The 25748-nt window shown below is 36.8% G+C and overlaps 1 protein-coding gene across 1 annotated transcript in view; it reads left to right on the forward strand.

Annotated features, from left to right (window-relative positions):
- Positions 1-25748, forward strand: part of PRKD3 (protein kinase D3) — a 77422-nt gene that overhangs the window by 28986 nt on the left and 22688 nt on the right. The window contains exons 2-8 of the mRNA XM_068980899.1: positions 3276-3414; positions 5165-5296; positions 6086-6243; positions 10614-10806; positions 13875-13952; positions 16694-16877; positions 19275-19398. Coding sequence (XP_068837000.1) covers positions 3276-3414; positions 5165-5296; positions 6086-6243; positions 10614-10806; positions 13875-13952; positions 16694-16877; positions 19275-19398 — 1008 coding nt within the window. The remainder of the gene's footprint in view (positions 1-3275; positions 3415-5164; positions 5297-6085; positions 6244-10613; positions 10807-13874; positions 13953-16693; positions 16878-19274; positions 19399-25748) is intronic.

The following is a 25748-nucleotide window of genomic DNA, read 5'->3' on the forward strand; positions in this document are numbered from 1 at the left end:
AAGCCGTTGATAATGTTGCCAAGTGGAAGAAATGGTAATATACTTTGAAACCAAACTGTCAACCAGTTATTTTATCTTTGATGGCAGAATTGCCTTATGGGCAGTAAATTATGTGGCAAACATGCTTGCTACAAAGAAGTCAATGATAAAGATGCTTAGGGTGAAAATAGGAGACGTGGTTTTAAGCTCTACAGATGATTCTAGTGTGTGACCAAAGGTGAGACATGATGTTACGAATTCATTCCTGCTTGAAAACCAATTTCTGAATTTTAAACAATCATCAACCTTCTATATATTCAAAGCTTATTAACAGTTTTTTTTGTTTTTTATGGAGTTGTTCCTTACAATTGTTTAGATTTTTTTAAGTGAGTGTTTATGGTTTATTTCCTTGTTTCTACTTTTTAAGTGTTTATCTTTGAAATACTCATGCCTCAAGATTCATAATATTTTTAATGGTGGGCAACACTGTTTCCTGATATTCAGTGACAATATTTAATATTATCTCTGGCTCTTTTTTTCAGGCCAGTTTCTGTTATTTCATTTTGTAAGGACCCTTGTTTTCATAGAATTCCTAAATGTCTTACCAAACACACCTATATAATCATGAATAGCAAAACACTCTTTTTCACAGACTTGTTATTACATTTCCTTTCCCTTGGAGAATTGTGTAATTTCTCAATCATATAGATGAATATAGTATGTAAACATTTGCTAGTCCAGAAAGTTACTTTTTCTTTACCATCACTGATGGCTTTCCAGCTTGGTACACAATGTATGTGTTAAATATTCTTAATACTCGTAATTTTGCTAAGCCATTAATTTTTTTATGTTTTCTTCTCTCATTGATATGTTTAGTTGTAGGGAGTTCTGATTTGGTCAAAACAGTATTAGTGATCCATATAATTTACCAAATGTAGTTTCTAGAGGGAAGTGTTTCTTGTCTTGCTTCCAGTCTTCTATATAATCCAGACCCTGATACCTCTCTCCTGAACCATAGCTTCTGCCTTCTTCGGGAGCTTGCTCTGTCGCTTTCTGTTCCAGTCCCGGCTACTCAGTGCTGTTAGCATTATCCTTTTAAAATTGATCATGTTTGTGCCTTGCTCTGGTACCCCTTGTCTCTCCCACTTTGGATATAGAATAATGTGAACCACTAGTGTTTATTTGATCACAGTGCTGAGTGTGTTATAGTCATCAAATAATTTAATTTTGACAAGAAGCACTTAAAGCTAGTACTCTTGGGGACTTTCTACAGGTCCAGTGGTTAAGACTCCATGCTTCCACTGCAAGAGGCACAGGTCTGATCCCTGGGAACTAAGATCCTGCATGCCATGTGGTGCACCATAAAAAATGAAAGCTTGTACTCTTAGTATTCCTAACTTATAGACAAGGAACTGAGCTTTGAGAGGTTAAGCAGCTTATCTAAGGTGCTATAGTTTGTAGGTTGCAAAGCTTGAGAACCCAGCTCTGCAGATGCTGAGTGTCTCTGTTTGTATGGTCTGTCTGGGGCTCTGGTGTACATTTTTGCCTTTGTTCTATCCCTGCCCACCGCCTACCGCCACCTCATTCTCCAGTAGTCAGAGTCCACTTCCCTTCTGTCATTTACCTCCTACTTTCTCAGTGATGACCCTTTCGTTTTCACTTTCTGCCTATGGAAATCTTGCTTCTCTTTTTATGATTCTGCTCAAATAACACTCTTAATGGGATAGTCTATCTTTTTTATTCCCTCTTCTAGGGTTTTTTCATTCTTGGCACTTCTCTTATCATGTTATATATTTGTTTTATTTCTTTCTACTAGATTGTAAGCCCCTGGAAGGCAAAGATTGACTGTTAGCTTTACACACCATAGGACCGTACACTTAGAAGACATAAAAAGAAAAAATTGTGACTTTTTAAAATGAGTTGTATTCATACAGATATTTTGTTAGAGATTTTATAAGGATGGAATATGGAATCCTTTTGTTATTAATTCTTAAGAATTGTTGCAACTAAGGTCGTATTTTAGTTGCAACTAAGTTTTACTCTCCATTAGATATTTTCCAATTTAATAATTAAATAAAATTTAGTAAATTTAAATTTTAAGTTAAAATTTAATGAAAATAATTTTTGATTCTATATAACTTTTCAATGGAAAATTTTCATGCTGTTAGATCTGTTTACAGCATGTTATGAAGTTTTAAAAATATCCATAACTCAAATATTGAAAAGAGGTATAGTATTATAAAAATTCTAAATATTTCTACACTTTATTAACTGAGGTTTCTTAAAATGCAAGTAAACTTTAAAATTTCTAATTAAGTCATTATTTTCAATTCCTAAAAATTAAACTTTTTTCCCCAGAATTGAGACCTTTTTAGAGATGTATATAAGAATTTTTAATGGGAAAATTAAGGCCATAAAGTAAGATGAACCAGGTTGGTATCTGCACCTAAAATATATGCCGTAAGATCCTTAATTGATGTAAAAGTGGGCTACAAGTTTGGCTTGGCCTTTTTCAGTGGGCAAAGTAAACAGGAAAACCTGATTAGTTACATGATCAAACTGCTCATTACAAAACCAACTGGATGTGAACAAGGAAAAATCATCCAAGGTCAGGATATCTTATTTAGAGGATATATGGAATTGACTCCATAAAGAAGATATTAAACTTAGTAAACCATCAAGATGTAAAAGTTAAGGGAAAGCATAAATAACAGTTGATTACTCAAGCTAGATTAGCATGGTGATTGAGTACAGGGAATATGGCTAGACTGAGAAACTCAACTTTTAATTTATTTTTAATTAGCTTAAATTTAAATAACTACATGTGTCCATACTGAACAACAACAATATGGCTGGTAGTTGACTAGATGGGAAGCTCAGTTCTGAAGGACAGGAAAGACTGCTCATCTCTCAGTCTTTGTAAGAATAGCACTAAGTTGAAGATTGTATTCTTCATCAATAACTGAGTAAAGAAATTCTATACTTCTAAGAGACAAATGTTTTAAGATATCAGTAATTATTTATATTGCTTTCCTTTATATTTTTGAACTTGAGAATTAACCAAGGTGCTTAAGCACAGGGTTGATCTTTTCTGGATATCAATAAAATTGTTAGCAAATAGTGTCTCCAGGAGATGATGAGGGACAGGGAGGCCTGGCATGCTGCAGTCCATGGGGTTGCAGAGAATTGGACACGACTTGATAACTGAACAACAAAAGTACATTTAAAATTATTTCCTAAGATTGAGACATTTACTTACGAAATGAGTATACTGATATAGGACTGTTTTCCTACAGTTTCCAGAGTGTGGATTCTTTGGCATGTATGACAAAATTCTTCTTTTTCGCCATGATATGAACTCAGAAAATATTCTGCAGCTCATTACCTCAGCAGATGAAATACATGAAGGAGACCTAGTAGAAGTTGTTCTTTCAGGTAAGTAAGTAGTTTCTTTTATTTTGTTGCCTTTTTTTTTCCTCCCAAAGAGCCTGTTTGGGTGGGGGGACTTCAACTGAATGCTATATTTAATTATACTTTGTAAATACTGTAGTTGCTTACTTCTTTCATCTCTTATAAGGTTATTATATGATTTTTACTTTCAGGAAGGTTACATCACAGATAAGAAAATAGGAAAATAAGAAAGAAAGTGTTAGTTGCTCATTCGTGTCCAACTCATTGTGACCCCATGACCGTAGCCCACCAGGCTCCTCTGTCCATGAAATTCTCCAGGCAAGAACACTGGAGTGGGTTGCCATTTCCTTCTCCAGGGCACCTTCCCAACCCAGGGATCAAACCCAGGTCTCCCATATTGCAGGCAGGCTCTTTACCATCTGAGTCACCAGGGAAGACCCCAGGAAAATAAGCCCTGAATTATTTAAAGTGTTACTAAGCTAAGGGAATTATCAGTTGAATTGGAAGAGGACTATATTCCTCTATTGACTCAAAGAAATTAAACAATTACACTGAAATTCTGTTTCTTTTTCCCATTTCTGTGACGATTTGGAAAAGAAAATCAGAAGGAAAAGAAATAAATAATGAAAATGTGGAAGAGGAAACTGCAGTATTGGTTGATTCTATTACTTAAACAGTGCTCCTTCTCTTCTTTTTCTTCGTGGACATTTTCTTATTCTCTCCTTTCCCCTCTCACCCGTTCTTGCCATCCATTGTTCCTTAGCCCCTGCTATTTCTTACCTCATCCGACAGCAGGTGGGCACGATAGCTAGTGAGAAGTGTCAAGGAATAAAAAATGTGTATATTAGGCCTATAGATCTTGTGTTTGGCAGCAAAGGAAAGAGGGAGGGAGAAACGTAGAGGGAGATAAAAAAGAAATGAAGAGATGGGAGAGAAGGAAAGGAAGAAAGGCCAGGCCAAAAGTCCAGCATCTTGCCACCATTCTTTTCACTCTTCCCAGTTTCATCTTTGCGTCTTGAGATTCTTTCTGATCACCACCTTTCCTTATTAGTCTCTGATCCTTACTGTTTATCTTCTCCACCACAACCCCAAATTCTGTACACATCCCAGTCCTTGTCTTCCTTTTCATTGTAGAGGGGCTTCACTCCCTGTCTTCCCGGGTGGTCATGCTCATATCTATTCCTTCTTTGCTCTGGAGCCTACATCAGCCCACGGGGATATCCATTAGTGACTTGAAGGTGATGTTGAAAGGGTGTCTGATGATGGAAGCATCTGCTACTGTTGAGTTGCTCACAGAAGGGAAAAGAGTCTCTTTCTAATCCACTGGGACTGTGGAGAGCAGACAGAGTGTATCCTGGGATCCTAAATGAGGACTGAGTGCATTTCTCCCAGAAACATTGCTATAAGTTAATGTTAAGTTTTATAATTTTTTAAAATTTAGTGTTCTATTTCCCAGTACATTATAAGTTAAATAGTTTTTAACTAGCTAAAATAAATATGACAATTATTTGCAATCTAACTCCAAGAAAATGCTTTTGGAGGACAAAATACATACTTTTGGAGATCAAATTATTTTAAGTTGGTCAGCTTCCTAAAATAAAGTTCAAAAACCATGATATTAAAGTCTTAAAATAATTTTTTATGGGTGAAAGATGAAAGTTTCAGAAAAAGAAAAATTCTGTATACTTTGACATAAATGACTATGGTTGATGTTCTTAATTTTATCACAACTGCAAGTATAGGGTTTATTTGAATATTTTTCTCATTTTTAAAGCTTTGGCCACAGTAGAAGACTTCCAGATTCGTCCACATACTCTCTATGTGCATTCTTACAAAGCGCCTACTTTCTGTGATTACTGTGGTGAGATGCTTTGGGGATTGGTACGCCAGGGACTGAAATGTGAAGGTATGTGTTCTAAATTTTTGATAATTTGAAATAAGTTTTCACATTTACGTTCTTTAATCATCAGTGAAAAAATACGATCATTGGTCAGTGACTAGGTAGTACCCAAGGTTTGGAAGCAGAGCAGTCTGGTTGTTCTGTGTTAGAATTGCCAGGAGGGTAGGATGCAGGTGCACATCTGATTAGTCAGTAAACCTGTTCTGTAAAGGACCAGAGGGTACATGCTGGTATTTTAAGTTTTGCTGGCCATGTGGTCTCAGTTGCAATGGCTTAACTTTGCCATTGTAGCATGAAAATAGCCATGGGCAGGTGGTAAACTGTGAGAATGCTGTGTTCCAAAAAATTATTTATGAGCACTGAAATCTGAATTGCATGTAATTTTCACATGTCATAGTCCACAGTTTGCTGAAGTTATTTAAGCCAGTGGTTCTCAAACTTCACTATGTATCAGAATCACCTTGAGGATTTGCTGAAACATTACTTTGCAAGGCCCCGTCCCCAGTTTCTGATTCAGTAGGTCTGTCTGAGGTGAAGCCCAATAATTTATTAGATTTCTAACAAATTCTTGGATGCTGCCTTCGGGAGCACACTTGAAGAAACCACTGCTTTAGCTAACCTAACTTTTCTAAATAAACCTTTCTACACATTTCCCATTCTTAGCTTGTTGTCTGGATTCTTCATTAGGATAGCTACTGCTGCCAGAGAAAATAAAAGAAGCACTTGTTTCTTTTAATGTATGCAATTAGATGGTTAAGTTAAAAAAATTTTTTTAACCTTTTAAAATCTATTTAGGCTGTGGATTAAATTATCATAAACGATGTGCCTTCAAGATTCCAAATAACTGTAGTGGTGTAAGAAAGAGGCGTCTCTCAAATGTATCCCTGCCAGGACCTGGCCTCTCATTTCCAAGACTCCTGCAGACTGACTATGTAGCCCTTCCCACTGAAGAGGTATGTACTGTAAGATAAATAGAGGGCATTTTTACCACTTACTCTTTATGTTTCTACAGTATATATGACATCATCCTAAATCATAAGTTATATACTAAAGAACAGTAGCATTCCTACACTTAAGAAACTTAAAATGTATCACTGTAAACAGGGCTTACCAGTAGCAATGAATTGCATGTTGTATAGTTTGAGATCACCTTATCACTTGAACCATGAGATCAGTCTCCTAACCACTATCCTGACTCCTGCTGTCCACACTGCACTATAGCTTAATAGTCAGCAACCAATTAGATCGCTCCCTTCAAGAAAACCTCTATGTATTCTGCGTTTCCGACAATCTGTAATATTCAGTATTCCCTGAACACATCCTTTCTCCCCATCCTCCTACATTTGCTCTTGTTGATATCTATCCTATATGCTTTTTCTAGACCTAGCTCAACAGCTACCTTACTTGATTTCTCTTTACCTAGAAGTTATTTTTCTGAATGCCATACCACTTTTCAAACCTCCTTGATGGTGTGTATAGCATTCTACCATAATATCACAGTATTTGTACACTAGATTGTCCTCAAGGAGTTTTATCTATTTGGAGAAGACAGTGTTCATGTCTTTCTTTGCCTCACTGTGCCCACCGTACTTTAGTGGGCTCTCGGTCATAAATGAATAAGTGTTGAGTGACATCACTGATCTTTACAGTATTCCAGTGAGGTCTGTATACTGTGAGATAGCTGGCACTCAGAATTATCAAGTGACTTGACTGAAGTCACAGAACAAATTAGCAAGCAGTATTAGAATTTAACCCAGATCTGCTTACGTGTAAATCAATGATTTTTCCTCATGTATTGTACCCTTGAAGGGTAAATGTAGTAGATTGGGGAAGAAAGAAATAACTGCCTTACTTATTTGGTACTACTTTAAATAACTTCCATCTGTAGATTACCGTCTTAATTTAGTTATTTCTGTAACCCCTTTGGCCTTCTGTATATTAATGGCAAAATCAAGCCATTGGACTGGTGTCTTGACAGCTTCATCACAAGATTTAGCTAAACTGAGGAACTAAAATAGAAGCTTCTGAAATTCACAAAAATCCCACATTTCCACATTGCATAGCTCTACTATGACATTTTTAAAGTATAAAATGAGTGCTATAGCATTAGAACTGAGAATGAGGAATTATAAATACATGTGAAAGTTTAGGGAAAGATTGATAATAGAAAAATTAATGCATTTTACACACAAGCTACACAGGGAAACTTGGCTCTAATTGGGGACTGTAGAATGAACATAATGTTGTTTTAAGAACCCCACAAATGGTACTGGTTTGTCAGCCATACCCACCGAGTATTATAAGATTAGGAAATAACAGGACCGAGCAGATGAATAAGGTATTCAGTTTTAATTTATTCATATATATTTTACCCGGAAGATACTTCTTTACAGAAGTATAAGGAGAGTGACATGTTTGAATTGGATAGATTGTGCAGAGTGTTTTAGAACAAGTAGAAACTGTAGTAAAGAATACAGTCTCAAAAATGAAGGTACACAGTAAGAAGAGCTGAGAGCTCATGGAGGAAAATCAGAGGGAGGAAGAGTGGTAAAAGCGGACAGTCTAAAGGAGTAAAGGAAACAGTGAAGAGATGGGAGCGTCCCGAGTCTGAACCAGGTTTAGAGAAGCACTCACTCTAAGTGGCTGTGCAGGAAGCGCCTCGTAACTTGTCAGATGCCAGTCTTCATGCTGGGATGCTTTACTTATCTTTTTTTGTGTAATCCTCACCACAGTCCTGGCAGGCACGTAGCTGTTGTCCTGATTTCATAGATAAAACATGAGGAAGAAAAGTTTCTAAGGAGTCAAAATATTAAACTTCACTGACTACTGACATAAGAGAAGGCCAGTTTGGAATAGAAGCCTTTGAATCTGACCCTGGGGTTGTCATGTAAGAAGGCAGTTTCTATCAGTGTCTGAAATCAGGGTAAAGGGAATCAAGTAAAGAGGTGGAGAGGCAGAAGAAAATAGACTGTTCATTGAATTTGGTTAAAATGAAACCACCAGGTTTAGAGAAACCGATGTTGAGTGATGGCTGTTTGGAGATGAGAGAGATTAATGTTCATCTCAGTGCATTTGGGAGAAAAAATTTTTTTTCCTGCCCCACTGCATAACTTGTAGAATCTTAGTTCCTTGACCAGGGATCAAACCTGCATCTTTGGCTGTGAAAGCATAAAGTCCTAAACATTGGGCCACCAGGGCGTTCCCCATTTGGGAAAATTTTTGCAGGAACAGTACAGAATCAAGGTAGAAAGAAATTCTTGATTCTTAAGTGTGCACATTAAAAGTGGAGATGTTTCTTTCACCGAATAATGTTCCAAAGTCAAATATATATAACTGGGGAATTGCCCCCTTTAAATTTTTTATATCACCTTTATTATTTTATATGACTAAGAGTTGGCAATATTGTTATGAAGTTTTTATGAGCAATTCAGCCAAAATTAGTTTAAACACACATTGTGGAAATAATTAGATTACTTTCAGAAAATTTCTGGCTATACACCAATAAGAAAGAAAGAATTTAAGCTAATAAGTAATTTGTAAAGAGGGCCATTAAAGCAATGTAAGAAAAGAGCTTCCGCTCAATTCTAGTTACTCTCACTGGTCCCGTTTTAGCCAAGTGCTCTAGGTAATTCTACCAGCATTCTCTATCCTCCAAATTCTGACTAAGTCTGTTGTACCTTTCTTGCCTTCTTCACTCAGTAGATGGTAAACCAGTTACTGGCTAGATTGCAGTCTGCTCAAGGGTGTTGAGATGGGGAAAAGGTTAAGAATCACTGTACTGCTAAGTAGAAGACTTAAGTATACCTCAGGTCAGTCTTTCCACATGTATGTTTTAAGCTTGAGACACAGACTAAGTGGTTGAAGCAGAGCAAGAGAAACACAGTGTTGAGTCACCACTAGACTAGGGGCCCAGGGATAAGCAAAAGCTGAAGGCGTCCGTTGCTAGTTCCTGCTGGCTGCTTTATCAGCTCTGAGGAATCACTTCAGTGTTCCTTTTGCTGACGGTGCTCTGTACCTGGAGGAGGGTTGGGCCAGACTACAGCAGGACACCTTAGACAGCTGAAGTCTGCAAGTTTGGTTTGGGTTTTAACATTCTTTTTGTACTTTTCTTAAATTGCTTCGTAATTTGCTTTAGAACGTTTCTGGCTACACATTATTGAAAAACTACCCAGCAAAGGCTGTATTTGTGTTGTTTTTATAGTGCTTTCCTCCAGTGGTCAGTCCTTTTCTTTTTTCCTTCCTCCTACTTCCTTCAGAAAAAAGCCCTTTATTTTCTTCTCCTCTCATTTCTCCTGTACACTTCTCTGTCTTTTGATTTCTTTTGGCTTCTGTTGGTTGAACATATCAATGTACAGTGACTCAATTCTGAGTTACCCACATTACTGGTTATAGAAGGCAGTCCTGGCAGTGAAGAGGCAAGCAGCTACAGCAAGATCTCTGGTGCGTCTAGAAGGCAGTTAGGTATTTGGATTTTGTCCTTGAGAATATGGACTGTATTCATTTTCATATTTCCAATACATAGTAAAGGACAGTCAATGAATGTTGAATGAATGTGATGGGCTATATTGATCTGACCTGGAATTAAATTGATTGTTTCCTTGGTATACATAAAAAGGGTCATAGTTTAAAAATCCATTTATCCCTCAAATGACACAAAAATTCTTAACCAACGTCTTCTTTAATTTTCCTTTTTGCTCACCTGAGAGGAAAAGTCAGTATAACTGAAATATACTTAAAATATCAAGGAACTTATTAAAGCATTATTACAAAGGGTAAAGTTGTTTTAATTTACACCTGTCATTATTAACGAAAGATTTTTACATACATATTTTACATATATATGTATGTAAAATATGTAATACAGATTTTAGTATTTATTAAAATAGATTTTAAAAACCAAGACTTGCTTCAAAATATTTTCAGATGTTGTGTTCAGTAGCTCAACATGAGCAGCACTAACCCTTCTGAATTTACTTAATTTTCCTGTGAGTAATTTCTTGGTAAGGAATTTGAACATGTTATAAACTAATTTTAAGGTTTTGTTTTTTATTTGTGAAATGTCATATGTGCCTGGCAAATAACAGTTAATCAATGGATACATGTCTGTGAGGATGAAAATACCTTGCATAAATAATAGCAAAAAAATTCTACACTTTTCTTATTCGAGGGTTGGTAAGTTAAGCTTCCAAGGGAAACTGCTGAGATCCACATTTTTTTATTTGTGGCTTTAGTGTTTGAAATAAATGACTTCTGTGGTCAAACCTTGATCTGAATACTTTGTTTTTAATGTTGACTTACACTATGGAAATTACTTATGTTTTAGTCACATGTTCACCAAGAACCTAGTAAGAGAATTCCTTCTTGGAGTGGTCGCCCAATCTGGATGGAAAAAATGGTCATGTGCAGGGTGAAAGTCCCACACACGTTTGCGGTTCACTCATACACCCGTCCCACGATATGTCAGTACTGCAAGCGGTTACTGAAAGGCCTCTTTCGCCAAGGAATGCAGTGTAAAGGTAGGACTGCATGATTTTCTGAAGTAAAATTTGTATTTGTTTTTGTTAGCAAATATAACACAAAATACTTTTTACTTCAGAAGGCTTAAGCAAATAAATTGGTCTCATAGTTAAAAAAGCAATGTGCATATATATGTATCAATTATTAACGATGACTGGTATCTGCAACATATGTATTCTGTACCAGAAACTATGCTAAAGAAAAATTATAGTGTAAACAGAAAAACTAGAATTTGAATCTGTGAGATGTGGCTGCTTAACAGTTGTCAATATGGAACCATTAGTGAGCAGGTGAGCTAATATTTGAGCTTAAGTCTTTCCAATTCCAGAGCCAGACACTACCCAGAATATAAAATAATGTCCTCCTCTTTCCATTAAATGGAATCACTGACTCGATGGACATGAGTGAGTAAGCTCTGGGAGTTGATGATGGACAGGAGCCCTGGTGTGTTGCAGTCCATGGGGTTGCAAAGAGCCGGACACGACTGAGCGACTGAAGCAAACTTTCCATTAAGTACTCATACACACATACACACAGCAGCATGTTACAAGAGTTTTATTTTTGCCTTAATTATGTGGCTGTGAGAACTGTACCAAAATTGTCATTCTGAACAATCACACTGAAACAGGCAGAAATAGTAGAACCCACTGGAATTATTATGGGGACCATCTATATTTGGATACTAACCCAAAACATTGTCATAGAATTCCAAAAACATCTCTAATGAACTATGTTTTTAATAGAGTAATGGTTTCCTGTAGTTATATAATCTTTTAATGCTTTTAAAAGATGCTCTTATCTTTTTGTCTCGCATCTTCTCAACAGTGCTGCACAACTATGTGAAAACCAAAATAGAGATATTAAATGTGTTATTAGGCATTGAGCCAAAATAGATATAAGTAATCTGTCTATAATCTTATGTACTTATTTTTCATGTGATTATTGTAATTATCATTACTTCTTGATACCATACTTTTTATGTAAAAGTATTTGTGGAATTGGATTACCTAGTTTCATCTATGTAAAACATTGGAATTGAGATCTTTGCAATAATAAGTCCTGTTTACAGTGTTGAATTAAACAATTTATGTGTAAATTTAATTTATAAGTATATAAGAAGACTTTTCTTAGCAATGTATGGCTACATAGGAGAATATCAAATAGAGAACACATTGTACATTTGTTGCCAATATTTAATAACCATCAGGCAAGCTTAATTAAATGTTGAAATTTTATTTCAACAGCTTACTTTTGAATATGAGTTAATATATAAATTAATACTTTAAATATCAACACTAAAGTGTACTGGCAAGCAGCCAGAAAAGAATGTTTTGGGAAAGAACATTAAGAACAGATGTACAAATTCTAGCCAGCAGATAATCTTAGTAAAGGTAGTAAATATGCCGTTCTGCTGAGTAGAACAGAAACATTCTAAAACTGCATGCAAAAAAGCATAGTACTTTTTAAAAGAATGATTGAATAAAATATGTATGTAGATTAATGAATTTTGAGATAAAATCAATTAACTATATGACTGGCTTAGTAGTTTAACTTCTTAGAGCTCTAAAAGAATGTTTTATGCTTATATTGGTTCAGAAAGTATCAAAAAGTCATAATATAATTCAGTAATCCCTGTATTTTTACTTCAAAAGTAAAATAGACATTTTCATTCACTTGTTAAGCTAAGAAAAAAAAAATTAAGATAAAACAGTTATGCAGGATCATTTGAGAAAAATATACAATTCTAAGAGCAGTTAATTTATTCATTTGTTTTCGACTTTGTTATATTAAAATTTCAGGGCAGCTTATATAAGCACATATAGGATAAGAGAAAACATATATAAATTAGTAAAGAACATGGGCAGGAATATAGAGAAGTATAAATGACTGTCATTAGAACTACATACTTGCTGCATATGGGTGGTAAATTTGGCTTTACATTTCAGAGGGAAAGGGAAACCTTGTTATTTTCACAATTTGTAAACCTCATGAGATAAAAAACAAATATTTAAATGTATGCCAGTGTTAATACTAGTATCACGTGAATTTTCCTAGGGCCTCACCTTTTTGAAGATGTTATTACATAATGCAGGTTTTCTCATCCATCAAATTATTAATTTCATAGAGCTTTTTCTTATAATGACCTTTCTATATTCTATTGGCATGATACCAAGAGTTTTTTCAATTATAGAAGTTACAAAATTTTTCTAAATCAGGACTTGAAATTATTTTTACCCATTTATTGTTGGTAGAATTATTTTGAAGGTGGTGTTAGACAGTAGTTATAGTAGCGGGTTTCAGTTTTAATGTAGAAGTCATTAAAGTACCCATTTCTCAACCTCACTCCCAGAGCTGCTGATGTAGTAGGTTAAGGGTGGAGCCCAGCCAAGATCGTGCATCTCAAAAGATGCTGATGCTCCGGGCCTGGTGACCATAATTTGAGAACCATGAGTTACACAGTAGTGTTGAACAGCTTGGACCTGACTGACACTCATCTGCAGTGCAGTCAGCCCTGAGGTTCTTGCAGACTGAAGAGAGCCATTATATACTACAGTGGGGGACCTTGTGCATGAGAAGCTCAGTCCTCTCTTGCAAGCTTGTCTGGGAAAGCTCTTACTAATTCCTAATGATTGCAGCATTGCAGTTTCTTTTCTGCGTATGTACCAGGTCCTGATAATTAGGAATTGAAATTAACTGCCTGACATATGTTGGAAAGGGATTTAGTCAGCCTGAGAAACTCTTTAAGGAGGATGTGGAAAGAAGAATGCGACGTAAGGGAGGGAAGCATGGATCTGCAGCAACATTTTGGCAAAGTGTTAAACAAGTGGTGTAAACTTAATTTTACAGATAAAGAGACTGAGCCCTGAGGGATTAACCAATTAATAAGAGATGATATCAGAATATGAAACCAGACCTTTAATATAAGACCTGAGTTCTTATAGAGGAAATTTTATTATTTCATCATCATTATTAATAATATTACATGTGTGATTAAAGAAAGTCTTTAACCATATCTGATACTGCCTGACTTTTTACATAAATTAATAAGATGAATATCTCATTTTAGATTGTAAATTCAACTGCCATAAGCGATGTGCATCTAAAGTCCCGAGAGACTGCCTTGGAGAGGTTACTTTCAATGGAGGTAAAAGTCTTTTTCTTAATTTCCAGGAAAGATCACAATTTGTGTGTTATCTTTATATAAGGTTATATTTGCATATTTTATTTTGTTTACTTTGTTTCTTTGACTTTTTTCTGATTTAATAATCAAGCAAAATACAGATATCACTCATAGTATACTTTTAATTATGCCTCCTGTCTCCTTTAACCACTTACCAGTCTGTAGTCGAATGTGGCAAATGGTGCTGTATATTCTTGTTTGTCTTTAGACATAGCAAAATTTATTTTATAACCTTGCTGTTGTCCCTAGAACTATTTCTTATTTCTAGTACTTATTAACTACTTAATGAATGCCCGGCACTATTGTAAACATTTTATATATTGACATTTAAACCTAAGAACAACCTTTTGAGATAAGGACTTAGAGATGAGTAAACTTAGGCACAGAAACATTAAATAATTTGCCTAAGAGATACAGCCAGTAGTGGTAGAGTTGGGATTTGAATCTGTGTGGTCTGGCATCTAAGTTCATAGTCTTTAGAAGTCATTGTACTGTCTCACTTTCTCTTTTTCCATCAAATAATCACTTAGCTGAACATTCTTGCTTTTTTACCTTTTTTTTTCCCCCCTCTTTTCAAGATTATATCACTCAAAGTGATTACCTTTTTTGGAAGAAAGGAGTAAACTTGCAGCATAATTTTTCCTTAGTATTACATGGCTGGTAAAAATTGAATATAAGTAGTTCTATAGGAAAGGCTTCCCTGGTGGCTCAGATGGTAAAGAATCTGCCTGCAGTGCAGGAGCCCTAGGTCCGAGCCTTAGGTTAGGAAGATTCCCTGGAGAACAGATATAGGAGGAAAAGCATAAGGAGTGGAAATTAATCTTAAGAGTTTAACATTTTCTCATGTGGTATGTTTTCTGTGGTTGCTGTTTAAGACCCTTGACAGAGCGTGATTGGTTTCTTTGTTTCAGTTGCTCAGAATTAATACAGCTTTTCTACATGATTGAAGTCTTCTCTAGATTTAGCTAGTTATGTATTTTTGTCCTTGTCTACCTTCTGACAAATGGATATGAAATACCATTTATATTTATTTTAATGTTCATTTATCTCTTTCAGTTATTTACTGTTTAGGAGTTTTTTTCTCTCTAAATTACTTGTTCACGTGTTATATATTCTACTAATTCTTCGTCAGCTTTATTGAGATATGAGTTGTATACCATACAGTTCATACATTTAGTTTATTCCCAGTTATACAGCCATCACTACAGCCTAATTTTAGAACATTTTCATCATCCTGAGAAGAACTCCATACCAATTAGTTGTCACTTCCCATCCACTTTTCCCTGCTAGCCCCTGGCAACCACTAAGTCAGCTTTCATCTGTATCAGTTTGTCCCTTCTAGACATTTCATATAAATAGAATCATACAATGTGTAGTCTTTGTGACTAATTTCTTTCACTTAGCATAATGTTTTCAAGGTTCATCCATGTTGCATATATCAATACTTCATTGTTTTTTTATTGATGAGTAATATTCCTCTGCTCGAATGTTCCACACTTAATTCATTCATCACCAATCAAACATAGTCCTTTGAGTTATATCCATTTTGGAGCTATTATGAACAAGGCAGCTATGAACATTTGAGTACATTTGACTACATGTGTTTCCATTCCACTGGGGTAGATAGCCAGTAATGGAACTGTTGAGTCATATGGTAGCTCTGTTTAACATTTTGAGGACTGCCAAACTGTTTACCAAAGCAGCCATACCATTTTACATTCCCACCAGCCATGTATGAGGAGTCTCATTTCTATGTATCCTATCCACCACTTGTTCATTGTCTGTCATTTTGATTGTCACCATCCTAGTGAGTATGAAGTGTTGTCTCATTATGGTTTTGATTTGCATTTCCCAGATGGCTAACTGACATTGCATATCTTTTTATATACCTCTTGGTCATTTTTACATCTGCTTCAGAGCAATAGCTCTTCTGGTCCTTTGCCCATTTAACTAGGTTATTTATTTAACTTTTTATTATGGAGTTGTAAGAATTCTTTAAATATTCTGGATACAAGTCCCTTATTTGATACATGATTTGCAGATACTTTCTACCATTCTGTACACTGCCTTTTCACTTTCTTTGAGGTGTCATTTGTAGCGGAGAAGTTTTAAATTTTGATGAAGTCCAATATATTTGGGGTTTTTTTGTCATTTAGATTTTTGGTGGTATATCTAAGAAAGCTTTGCCTAACTCATGATCCCAAAGTTTACTCCTGTGCTTTCTTGTAAGAGTTTTATAGATTAAACTCTTACATTTAGGTCTGTGATCCACTTTAAATTAATTTTTGTAATTGATTTAAGGAAAGCTTCCAATTTCCTTTTTTCTTTTTTGCATATAAATATCCATTTGTCCTATGACCATACACTGAATAGAATGTTCTTTTTTCATTGTATTGTCTTAGACACTTGTGGAAAATCAGCTGACCCGATATATAATATAGTGGCTAACCTTTTACTTTGCTTCTAGTATCTTTTGTCATATCAAAATTTAAAATTTTGATGCAATCAAGTGAATTTTCTGCCTTATGATTTTTATACTTATATCATGCTAAGAAATATTTCTTTAGCTTGAATCATAAAAATATTTTTCTGTAATTTCATTTAAGAATTTTTAAAATGGTTTTCACATTTGATATACTGTCTCTACTTAGGTGTATTGATATTCCATTAATGTAAAATTCTGAATTCATTTAAAACTTTGCCAGAACCATCTACTTTGGGAACAGATACAGATATACCGATGGATATTGACAGTAGTGACATGAACAGTGATGGTAGTCGGGGCTTGGATGACATAGAAGAACCATCTCCCCCAGAAGATAAAATGTTTTTCTTGGATCCATCTGATCTTGATGTGGAAAGAGACGAAGAAGCTGTTAAAACAATCAGGTAATGCATGGGTATGGACTGCAAGCTATTTCTGAATGCAAGGAGTCCAGGAGTTCTGTTAAAAAATAACAAATCATATCTCTTTAAGTGGAACCTAAAAATGTAATTATAAAAAGAAAATTTTTTTTCTTGAAGTATAGTTGTTTTATAATGTTGTGTTAGTTTCTGGTGTACAGCAAAGTGATCAATTATACATAAATGTATATCCCTCTTTTTTTAGATTTCCTTCTCATTTAGATCACTACAGAGCATTGATTAGAGTTCCTTGAGCTCTACAGTAGGTTCTCATTAGTTATCTATTTCATATACAGTACTATACGCTTGTCAATCCCAATCTCTCAATTTATTTGACCTCCTAAAATGTAGTTTAAAATCAATTAAATTGTGGCTAATGCTTTTATATGTACTACAGTATTTTTCTGAAATAAATTATATTCTCTTGCTGTCCACTCAAGATGAGAAGGTATGAGAATCCCGTTTTCTTAAAAAGAAAAATGCTTTATTTTATTTAAATACAGTCTAGATAATGATACCTAGCTGTGTAGCAGTCTTTCAGAAAGTGCCAGCATTGGACTTAAGGTAAAGCAACCAGTTTCTTCACACAGGCATATTAGTTAATGTTGCAAATCCCAGTAAGAATCTATACCTGAGGATGTTGTACAAAGATGATGGTGATGAATTTGGGGGCAGTTTTCATATTGCAATTCATCTATTAGCACTTTGTAAAAATGCTTCTGGGTTATGAGACTTATATATCCTCCTATATTTATAGAAATTCAGTTTTTTTAGATATAGCAATAAAATATACTACTTTGTGATACAATGTTTACATTTTAAGCAGGTTTTGTTTTTCATTGGCTGCTGCTGCTGCTGCTAAATTGCTTCAGTCGTGTCTGACTCTGTGCAACCCCCTAGACAGCAGCCCACAAGGCTCCCCTGTCCCTGGGATTCTCCAGGCAAGAACGCTGGAATGGGTTGCCATTTCCTTCTCCAATGCATGAAAGTGAAAAGTAAAAGTGAAGTCGCTCAGTCGTGTCCAACTCTGTGCGACCCCATGGACTGTAGCCCACCAGGCTCCTCCATCCATGGGATTTTCTAGGCAAGAGTACTGGCAGCAAATAGGTATTTAGAGAAAATTGGTCATTTGTCAGTCTCATATGGCTGAGTCATTTATTCAGTTTGTCTTATCATTAAATTATAGCTATTATTATTATTATCATTATTAACTAAATGTTTGCCCAGATTAGAGACTTAAGAGAACTAAGCTAGTTTCCTAATCATGGATACTTCACAGTTTAAGAGCAAGTATTTAACTGTTTGAGACTCAGTTGAAAAACAGTGTATTTTTCACACACTTCTGCCACGGTGCCCTTTCTTTCCAGCTACACTGTTACTGACCTATGTTTCAGTATTACCTGATGTGACTCGTTTCATTATTTATCATTTTTACTTTCTTAATAACTGTAAATCATCTTTCTTTCAGTATCTTCTGTAAGTTATTGTTGCTGACAACATGAATAATGGAATTTGATATTTGAATTTTGTCTTGTGATTAATTTATTAATTTGTCATGTTATCTAGGGTACGATTTCTAGCAACAGTCCCAAATGAGACCCTCTCCCAGGTTCCAGATTTGCCAACCAGAGAGGATTCTTTCTACTCTGTTCATTGTTTTCGTATGTCCTGTGGCCCTCCAGAAATATTCATGACAAATAATGATGACTTACAGTATTGTTGTAGGAAGGGGTCCCCCGCTCCAGGGCCCCAAGAGCGGGATCTTGTCTAACACTTGGAAAAGAATTGTCCGAGGAGACACGTGCTGACAAAGCAAGAGATTTTATTGGGAGAGGGCACCCGGTGGAGAGCAGTAGGGTAAGGGAACCCAGGAGAACAGCTCTGCCACGTGGCTCACAGTCTCGGGTTTTATGGTGATGAGATTAGTTTCCAGGTTGTCGTCTTTGGCCAATCATTCTGATTCAGAGTCCTTCCTGGTGGCACACGCATCGCTCAGCAAAGATGGATGCTAGCGAGAGGGATTCTAGGAAGTGGGTGGACACATGGTGTCTCCTTTTGACCTTTCCCTAACTCTTTTGGTTGGCAGTGGCTTATTAGTTCCATATTCCTTACCAGGACCTCCTGTTGTAAAACAGTTCATGTAAATGGTTACCTGGCCAGAGTGGACCGTTTCAGTCAGTGTGCTCCCCCTAACAGTATCATCTTTGTATCATCACAACAGGATTAATTTATCTTTTTCTTCTTAAGCCATTGTTTGTCTTTGTAAGATATTTTGAAGAATTTTGGTTTAATTATCTTAAAAGGGTTTGATGAGTTTACTGTATTGATGATCCTTTAAGTTAACATTATAAATATGTGTCATAAATTTAAAATATTTTTTAGTCCATCAACAAGCAATAACATTCCGCTGATGAGGGTCGTCCAGTCCATCAAGCACACAAAGAGGAAGAGCAGCACAATGGTGAAGGAAGGGTGGATGGTCCATTACACCAGCAGGGATACCCTGGTCAGTAATCACAGGCATTTTATTATGGTAGTGAAACTCTGTTATGTGCTTTACTTTGTGTGTTTTTTAAGTCAAAATGAGAATGAGATATATATTAAGACATCATAGTACACCAGAACCATCTTTATATTTAGGATGTTAGGAATATTTAAAAGGTGGAATATTTAATGTACTATTTTTATAAATTGGTAGAACAGTAGAGATTCAAAGCAAGTCTGATGGTACACCACCAAATGCACAATCTCTGAAAGAAAGAATTGATATTCCCTGGTGGCTTACATGGTTAAGAATCTGCCTGCAATGCAGGAGACCCAGGTTCAATCCCTGGGTTGGGAAGATCTCCTAGAAAAGGGAACGGCAACCCACTCCAGTATTCTTGCCTGGAGAATCCCATGGACAGAGGAGCCTGGTGGGCTACAGTCCATGGAGTCGAACACAACTAAGCAACTCTCACTTCACAAACTTCTGCTTTGCAAAAGATAGTGTTAAAAGATTGAGATGACAAGCCACAGACTTGGAAGAAATATTTACAAAAAAAGATATCTGTAGAAGACTCTTCTCCAAAATATACAAAGAACTCTTAAAATTCAACAGTAAGAAAACTTAATTACTTGATTAAACAATGTGCTGAAGACCTTAACATATACCTTACCAAAGAAGATACCTAGATGGCAGATAAGCATATGAAATGATGCACCACATCTTATGTCATCAGGCTGATGCAAATTAAACAGTGAGATACCGCTGCCCATCTGTTAGAACAGCCAAAACCATAAACACTGAGAACACCAAATTCTGACAAGATGTAGAGCAGCGAGAGCTTTCTTTGATTGCTGGTAGGAATGCAAAATGGTATTGCTAACATTCGAAGACAGTTTAGTAGTTTCATGCAAAACTAAAATGCTTTTACCAAATGATCTAGCAGTTGTACTCTTTGCTGTTTACCCAAAGGAAATAAAAACTTACATTCACATGGAAACCTGCATATGGATATTTATAATGGGTTTATTCATAATTGTCAAAAACCTGGAAATAATAGATCTCCTTCAGTAGGTAAATGGGTAAATAAACTGTTCTAAAGACAATGGAATGTTATTCAGCATTAAAAAGCAATGAGCTGTTAAGCCATGAAAAGACTTGGAGCAATCTGAAGTGTATATTGCTAAGTGAAAGAAACCAATGTAAGAAGATTACATACTGTATGATTCCAACTATATTATTTTCCAGAAAAGGCAGACCTGTGGAGGGTACAGGGTGGGCACAAGTAGGAATGAATAGATAGAACACAGAATTTTTAGGGCAGTGAAAATACTCTATGTGATACCATAATGATAGGTACTTGTCATTATGCTTTTGTCCAAACGCATAGAATGCACAGCACCAAGAGTGAGCCGTATTATATAACCTATGGACTTTTATGCTTATGATGTGTCAAGTGTAGGTTCACCAGTTAAACCATTATACCACTCTGTTAAGGGTGTTGATGACGGGGTCTGGGGTTATACATGCCTAGGGACAGGAAGTATGTATGGGAACTTTCTGCCCCTTCCCCTTAATTTGCGATGAACCTTAAACTGTTCCCCAAAAGTAAAGTATTAATTTAAAAAAATAGTTTATAGACACATGTTAAAAAAAAAATGCTGCATGGCGAAGAACAGAAACAAAGACAAATGACGAACTGGAAAAAATTTTTTTTTCAACCCAGAACACAGTAGAAAAATAGCCAATGAATCTGAACAAGCAGGTCTCAGACAAGGAAATGCAAATTACTCTTAAACATAAGATCTTGATCTCATTTTTAATAAAAAAAAATACAATTTAAAATGTTATGAAAATACTAGCCAAATAGTATACTAGCTGAATAGCCAAAGCAGTCTTGAGAAAGAATGGAGCTGGAGGAGTCAACCTTCCTGACTTCAGATTATACTACAAAGCTGCAGTCATCGAGAAAATATGGTACTGGCACAAAAACAGAAATATAGACCAATGGAACAAGATAGAAAGCCCAGAAATAAACCCGTGCACCTGTGGGTACCTTATTTTTGACAAAGGAGGCAAAAATATACAATGGGGCAAAGACAGCCTCTTCACTAAATGGTGCTGGGAAAACTGGACAGCTACATGTAAAAGAATGAAATTAGAACATTCCTAACACCATACACAAAGATAAACTCAAAATGGATTAAAGGCCTGAATGTAAGACCAGAGACTATAAAACTCTTAGGGGAAAACAGGCAGAACACTCGATGACATAAATCAAAGCAAGATCCTCTATGACTCACCTCCTAGAGTAATGGAAATAAAAATAAACAAGTGGGACCTGATTAAACTTAAAAGCTTTTGCACAGCAAAGGTAACTGTAAGCAAGGTGAAAAGACATCCCTCAGAATGGGAGAAAATAATAGCAAATGAAACAACTGACAAAAGATTCATTTCCAAAATATACAAGCAGCTCATACAACTCAGTACCAGAAAAACAACCCAATCAAAAAGTGGGAAAAAGACCTAAACAGACATTTCTCCAAAGAAGACATACAGATGACTAACAAACACATGAAAAGATGCTCAACATCGCTTATTATATAGAGAAATGCAAATCAAAACCACCATAAGATATCACCTCACACCGGTCAGAATGACTGTCATCAAAAACTCTACAAACGAAAATGCTTTAGAGGGTGTGGAGAAAAGGGAAGGCTCTTGCACTGTTGTTGGGAATATAAATTGATACAATCACTATGGAAGACAGTACAGAGATTCCTTAAAAAACTAGGACTAAAACCACCATGTGACCCAGCAATCCCACTCCTGAATAAACCGTGAAGTTGAAAAAGACACATGTATCCCATTGTTCATTGCAGCACTATTTACAACAGCTAGAACATGGAAGCAACCTAGATGTCCATCAACAGATTAATGGATGAGGAGTTGTGATACATATACACAATGGAATATTAGTCATAAAAAGGAATGCATTTGAGTTAGTTCTAATGAGATGGATGAACCTAGAACCTGTTAAACAGAGTGAAGTAAGTCAGAAAGAGAAAGATGAATATCATATACTAACGCATATTTCTCCACTCTTCTTCAGTAGCATACTGGGCACCTACCAACTTGGGGAGTTTATCTTTCAGTGTCATGCCTTTTTGCCTATTCATACTGTTCATGGGGTTCTCAGGGCAGGAATACTGAAGTAGTTTGCCATGCCCTTCTCCAGTGGACCACATTTTGTCAGAACTCTTCTGCCATGACCCGTCTATTGTTGGTGGCCCTACGTGACAGCTCATAGTTTCCTTGAGCTAGACAAAGCTGTGGTCCATGTGATCAGATTGGTTAGTTTTCTGTGATTGTGGTTTTCATTCTGTCTGCCCTATGATGGATAAGAATAAGAGGCTTGTGGAAGCTTCCTGATGGGAGAGACTGACTGAGGGGGAAACTGGGTCTTGTTCTGATGGTACAGGCCATGTTCAGTAAATCTTTAATCCAATTTTCTGTTGATGGGCAGGGCTGTATTCCCTCCCTGTTGCTTGACTTGAGGCCAAACTGTGCTGGAGGTAGTGAAGATGATAGCGACCTCCTTCAAAAGGCCCCATGCACTCACTGCTGCACTCAGTGCCCCCAACCCTGCAGCAGGCCACCGCTGACCCACGGCTCTGCCGGAGACTCCTGGACACTCATGGATGTGTCTGGGTCAGTTTCTTGTGGGGTCACTGCTCCTTTCTTCTGGGACCTGGTATGCACAAGGTTTTGTTTGTGCCCTCCAAGAATCTTTTCCTCAGTCCTGTGTAAGTTCTGGTGGTTCTATGGTGGGGTTAATGGTGACTTCCTCCAAGAGGGCTTATGCCATACCCAGGTCTACTGCACCCAGAGTCCCTCCAGCAGGCCACTGCTGACCCGTACCTCCACAGGAGACACTCAGACACAGATCTGGCTCAGTCTTTGTGGGTTGGGCATACATTTTGTGACCTTCCCAGGTCTGAGCAGCTCAGGTGACCAATTGCTTGGAGATAGCACTGTTCCAGGTTGGCCATGTGTCTTAATCACCTCCTTGGTCCCGGCCACTTGGTTTGCCAGATGCACCGCAAGAGCAAAAACAACACCCAGTTGTGGATGTGACGGGTGATGGTAGTAAAGTCCGATGCTGTAGAGAGGAATATTGCATAGGAACCTGGAATGTTAAGTCCATGACTCAAGGCAAATTGGAAGTGGTCAAACAGGAGATGGCAAGAGTGAACATCAACATTTTAGGAATCAGTGACCTAAAATGGACTGGAATGGGTGAATTTAATTCAGATGACCATTATATCTGCTACTGTGGCAATGAATCCCTTAGAAGAAATGGAGTAGCCATCATAGCCAACAGAAGAGTCCAAAATGCAGTATTTGGATGCAATCTCAAAAATGACAGAATGATCTCTGTTCATTTCCAAGGCACCATTCATTATCACAGTAATCCAAGTCTGCCCTGACCAATAATGCTGAAGAAGCTGAACAGTTCTGTGAAGGACCTACAGGACCTTCTAGAACTAACACCCAAAAAAGGTGTCATTTTCACCATATGGGACTGGAATGCAAAAGTAGGAAGTCAAGAGATACCTGGAGTAACAGACATATGTGGCCTTGGAGTACAAAACAAAACAGGGCAAAGGCTAACAGAGTTTGCAAAGAGAACACACTGGTCATAGCAAACACCCTCTTGCAACAACATGAGAGAAGACTCTACCCATGGACATCACTAGATGTCCAACACTGAAATCAGATTGATTATATTCTTTGCAGCCAAAGATGGAGAAGCTCTATACAGTCAGCAAAAAAAAAGACCGGGAGCTGACTGTGGCTCAGATCATGAACTCTTTATTGCCAAATTCAGACTTAAATTGAAGAAAGTAGGGAAAACCACTAGACCATTCAGGTATGACCTAAATCGAATCCCTTATGATTATACAGTGGAAGTGACAATTAGAATCAAGGGATTAGATCTGATAGAGTGCCTGAAGAACTATGGATGGAGATTCGTGACTTTGTACAGGAGGCAGTGATCAAGACCATCCCCAAGTAAAAGAAATGCAAAAAGGCCAAATGGTTGTTTGATGAGGCCTTACAAATAGCTGAGAAAAGAAGAGAAGTGAAAGGCAAAGGAGAAAGGGAAAATATATACCCATTTGAATGCAGAGTTCCAGAGAATAGCAACAAGAGATAAGAAAGCCTTCCTCAGTGATCAATGCAAAGAAATAGAGGAAAACAATAGAATGGGAAAGATTAGAGATCGCTTCAAGAAAATTAGAGATCGCTTCAAGAAAATTAGAGATACCAAGGGAACATTTCATGCAAAGATGAGTACAATAAAGGACAGAAATGGTATGGACCTGACAGAAGCAGAAGATAAGAAGAGGCAGCAGGAATACACAGAAGAACTGTACAGAAAAGATCTTCACAACCAAGATAACCACGATGGTGTGATCACTCACCTAGAGCCAGACATCCTGGAATGAGAGGTCAAGTGGGCCTTAGGAAGCATCACTATGAACAGAGCTAGTGGAGGTGAAGGAATTCCAGTTGAGCTATTTCAAATCCTGAAAGATGATGCTGTGAAAGTGCTGCACTCAAGATGCCAGCAAATTTGGAAAACTCAGCAGTGGACTGGAAAAGGTCAGTTTTCATTCCAATCCCAAAAGAAAGGCAATGCCAAAGAATGCTCAAACTACTGCACAATTGCACTCATCTCACATGCTAACAAAGTAATGCTCAAAATTCTCCAAGCCAGGCTTCAACAGTACGTAAACCGTGAACTTCCACATATTCAAAGTGGATTTAGAAAAGACAGAGGAACCAGAGATCAAATTGCCAACATCTATTGGATCATCAAAAAAGCAAGAGTATTCCAGAGAAACATCTACTTCTGCTTTATTGACTACGCCAAAGCCTTTGACCGTGTGGATCACAACAAACTGTGGAAAATTCTTCAAAAGATGGGAATACCAGACCACCTTACCTCCTTCCTAAGAAATCTGTATGCATGTCAAGAAGCAACAGTTAGAACTGGACATGGAACAACAGACTGGTTGCAAATCAGGAAAGGAATACGTCTGGTTCCAAATCGGGAAAGGCAGTATATTGTCGCCCTGCTTATTTAACTTACATGCAGAATACATCGTGTGAAATGCCAGACAAGCACAAGCTGGAATCATGATTGCCGGGAGAAATATCTATAATCTCAGATATGCAGATGATACCACCCTCATGGCAGAAAGTGAAGAACTGAACATTCTCTCGATGAATGTGAAAGAGGATAGTGAAAAAGTAGGCTTAAAACTCAACATTCAGAAAATGAAGATCATGGCATCTGGTCC

This window comes from Capricornis sumatraensis, chromosome 1 (genome assembly GCF_032405125.1).
Source record: "Capricornis sumatraensis isolate serow.1 chromosome 1, serow.2, whole genome shotgun sequence".
In the NCBI taxonomy this organism is placed as follows: domain Eukaryota; kingdom Metazoa; phylum Chordata; class Mammalia; order Artiodactyla; family Bovidae; genus Capricornis; species Capricornis sumatraensis.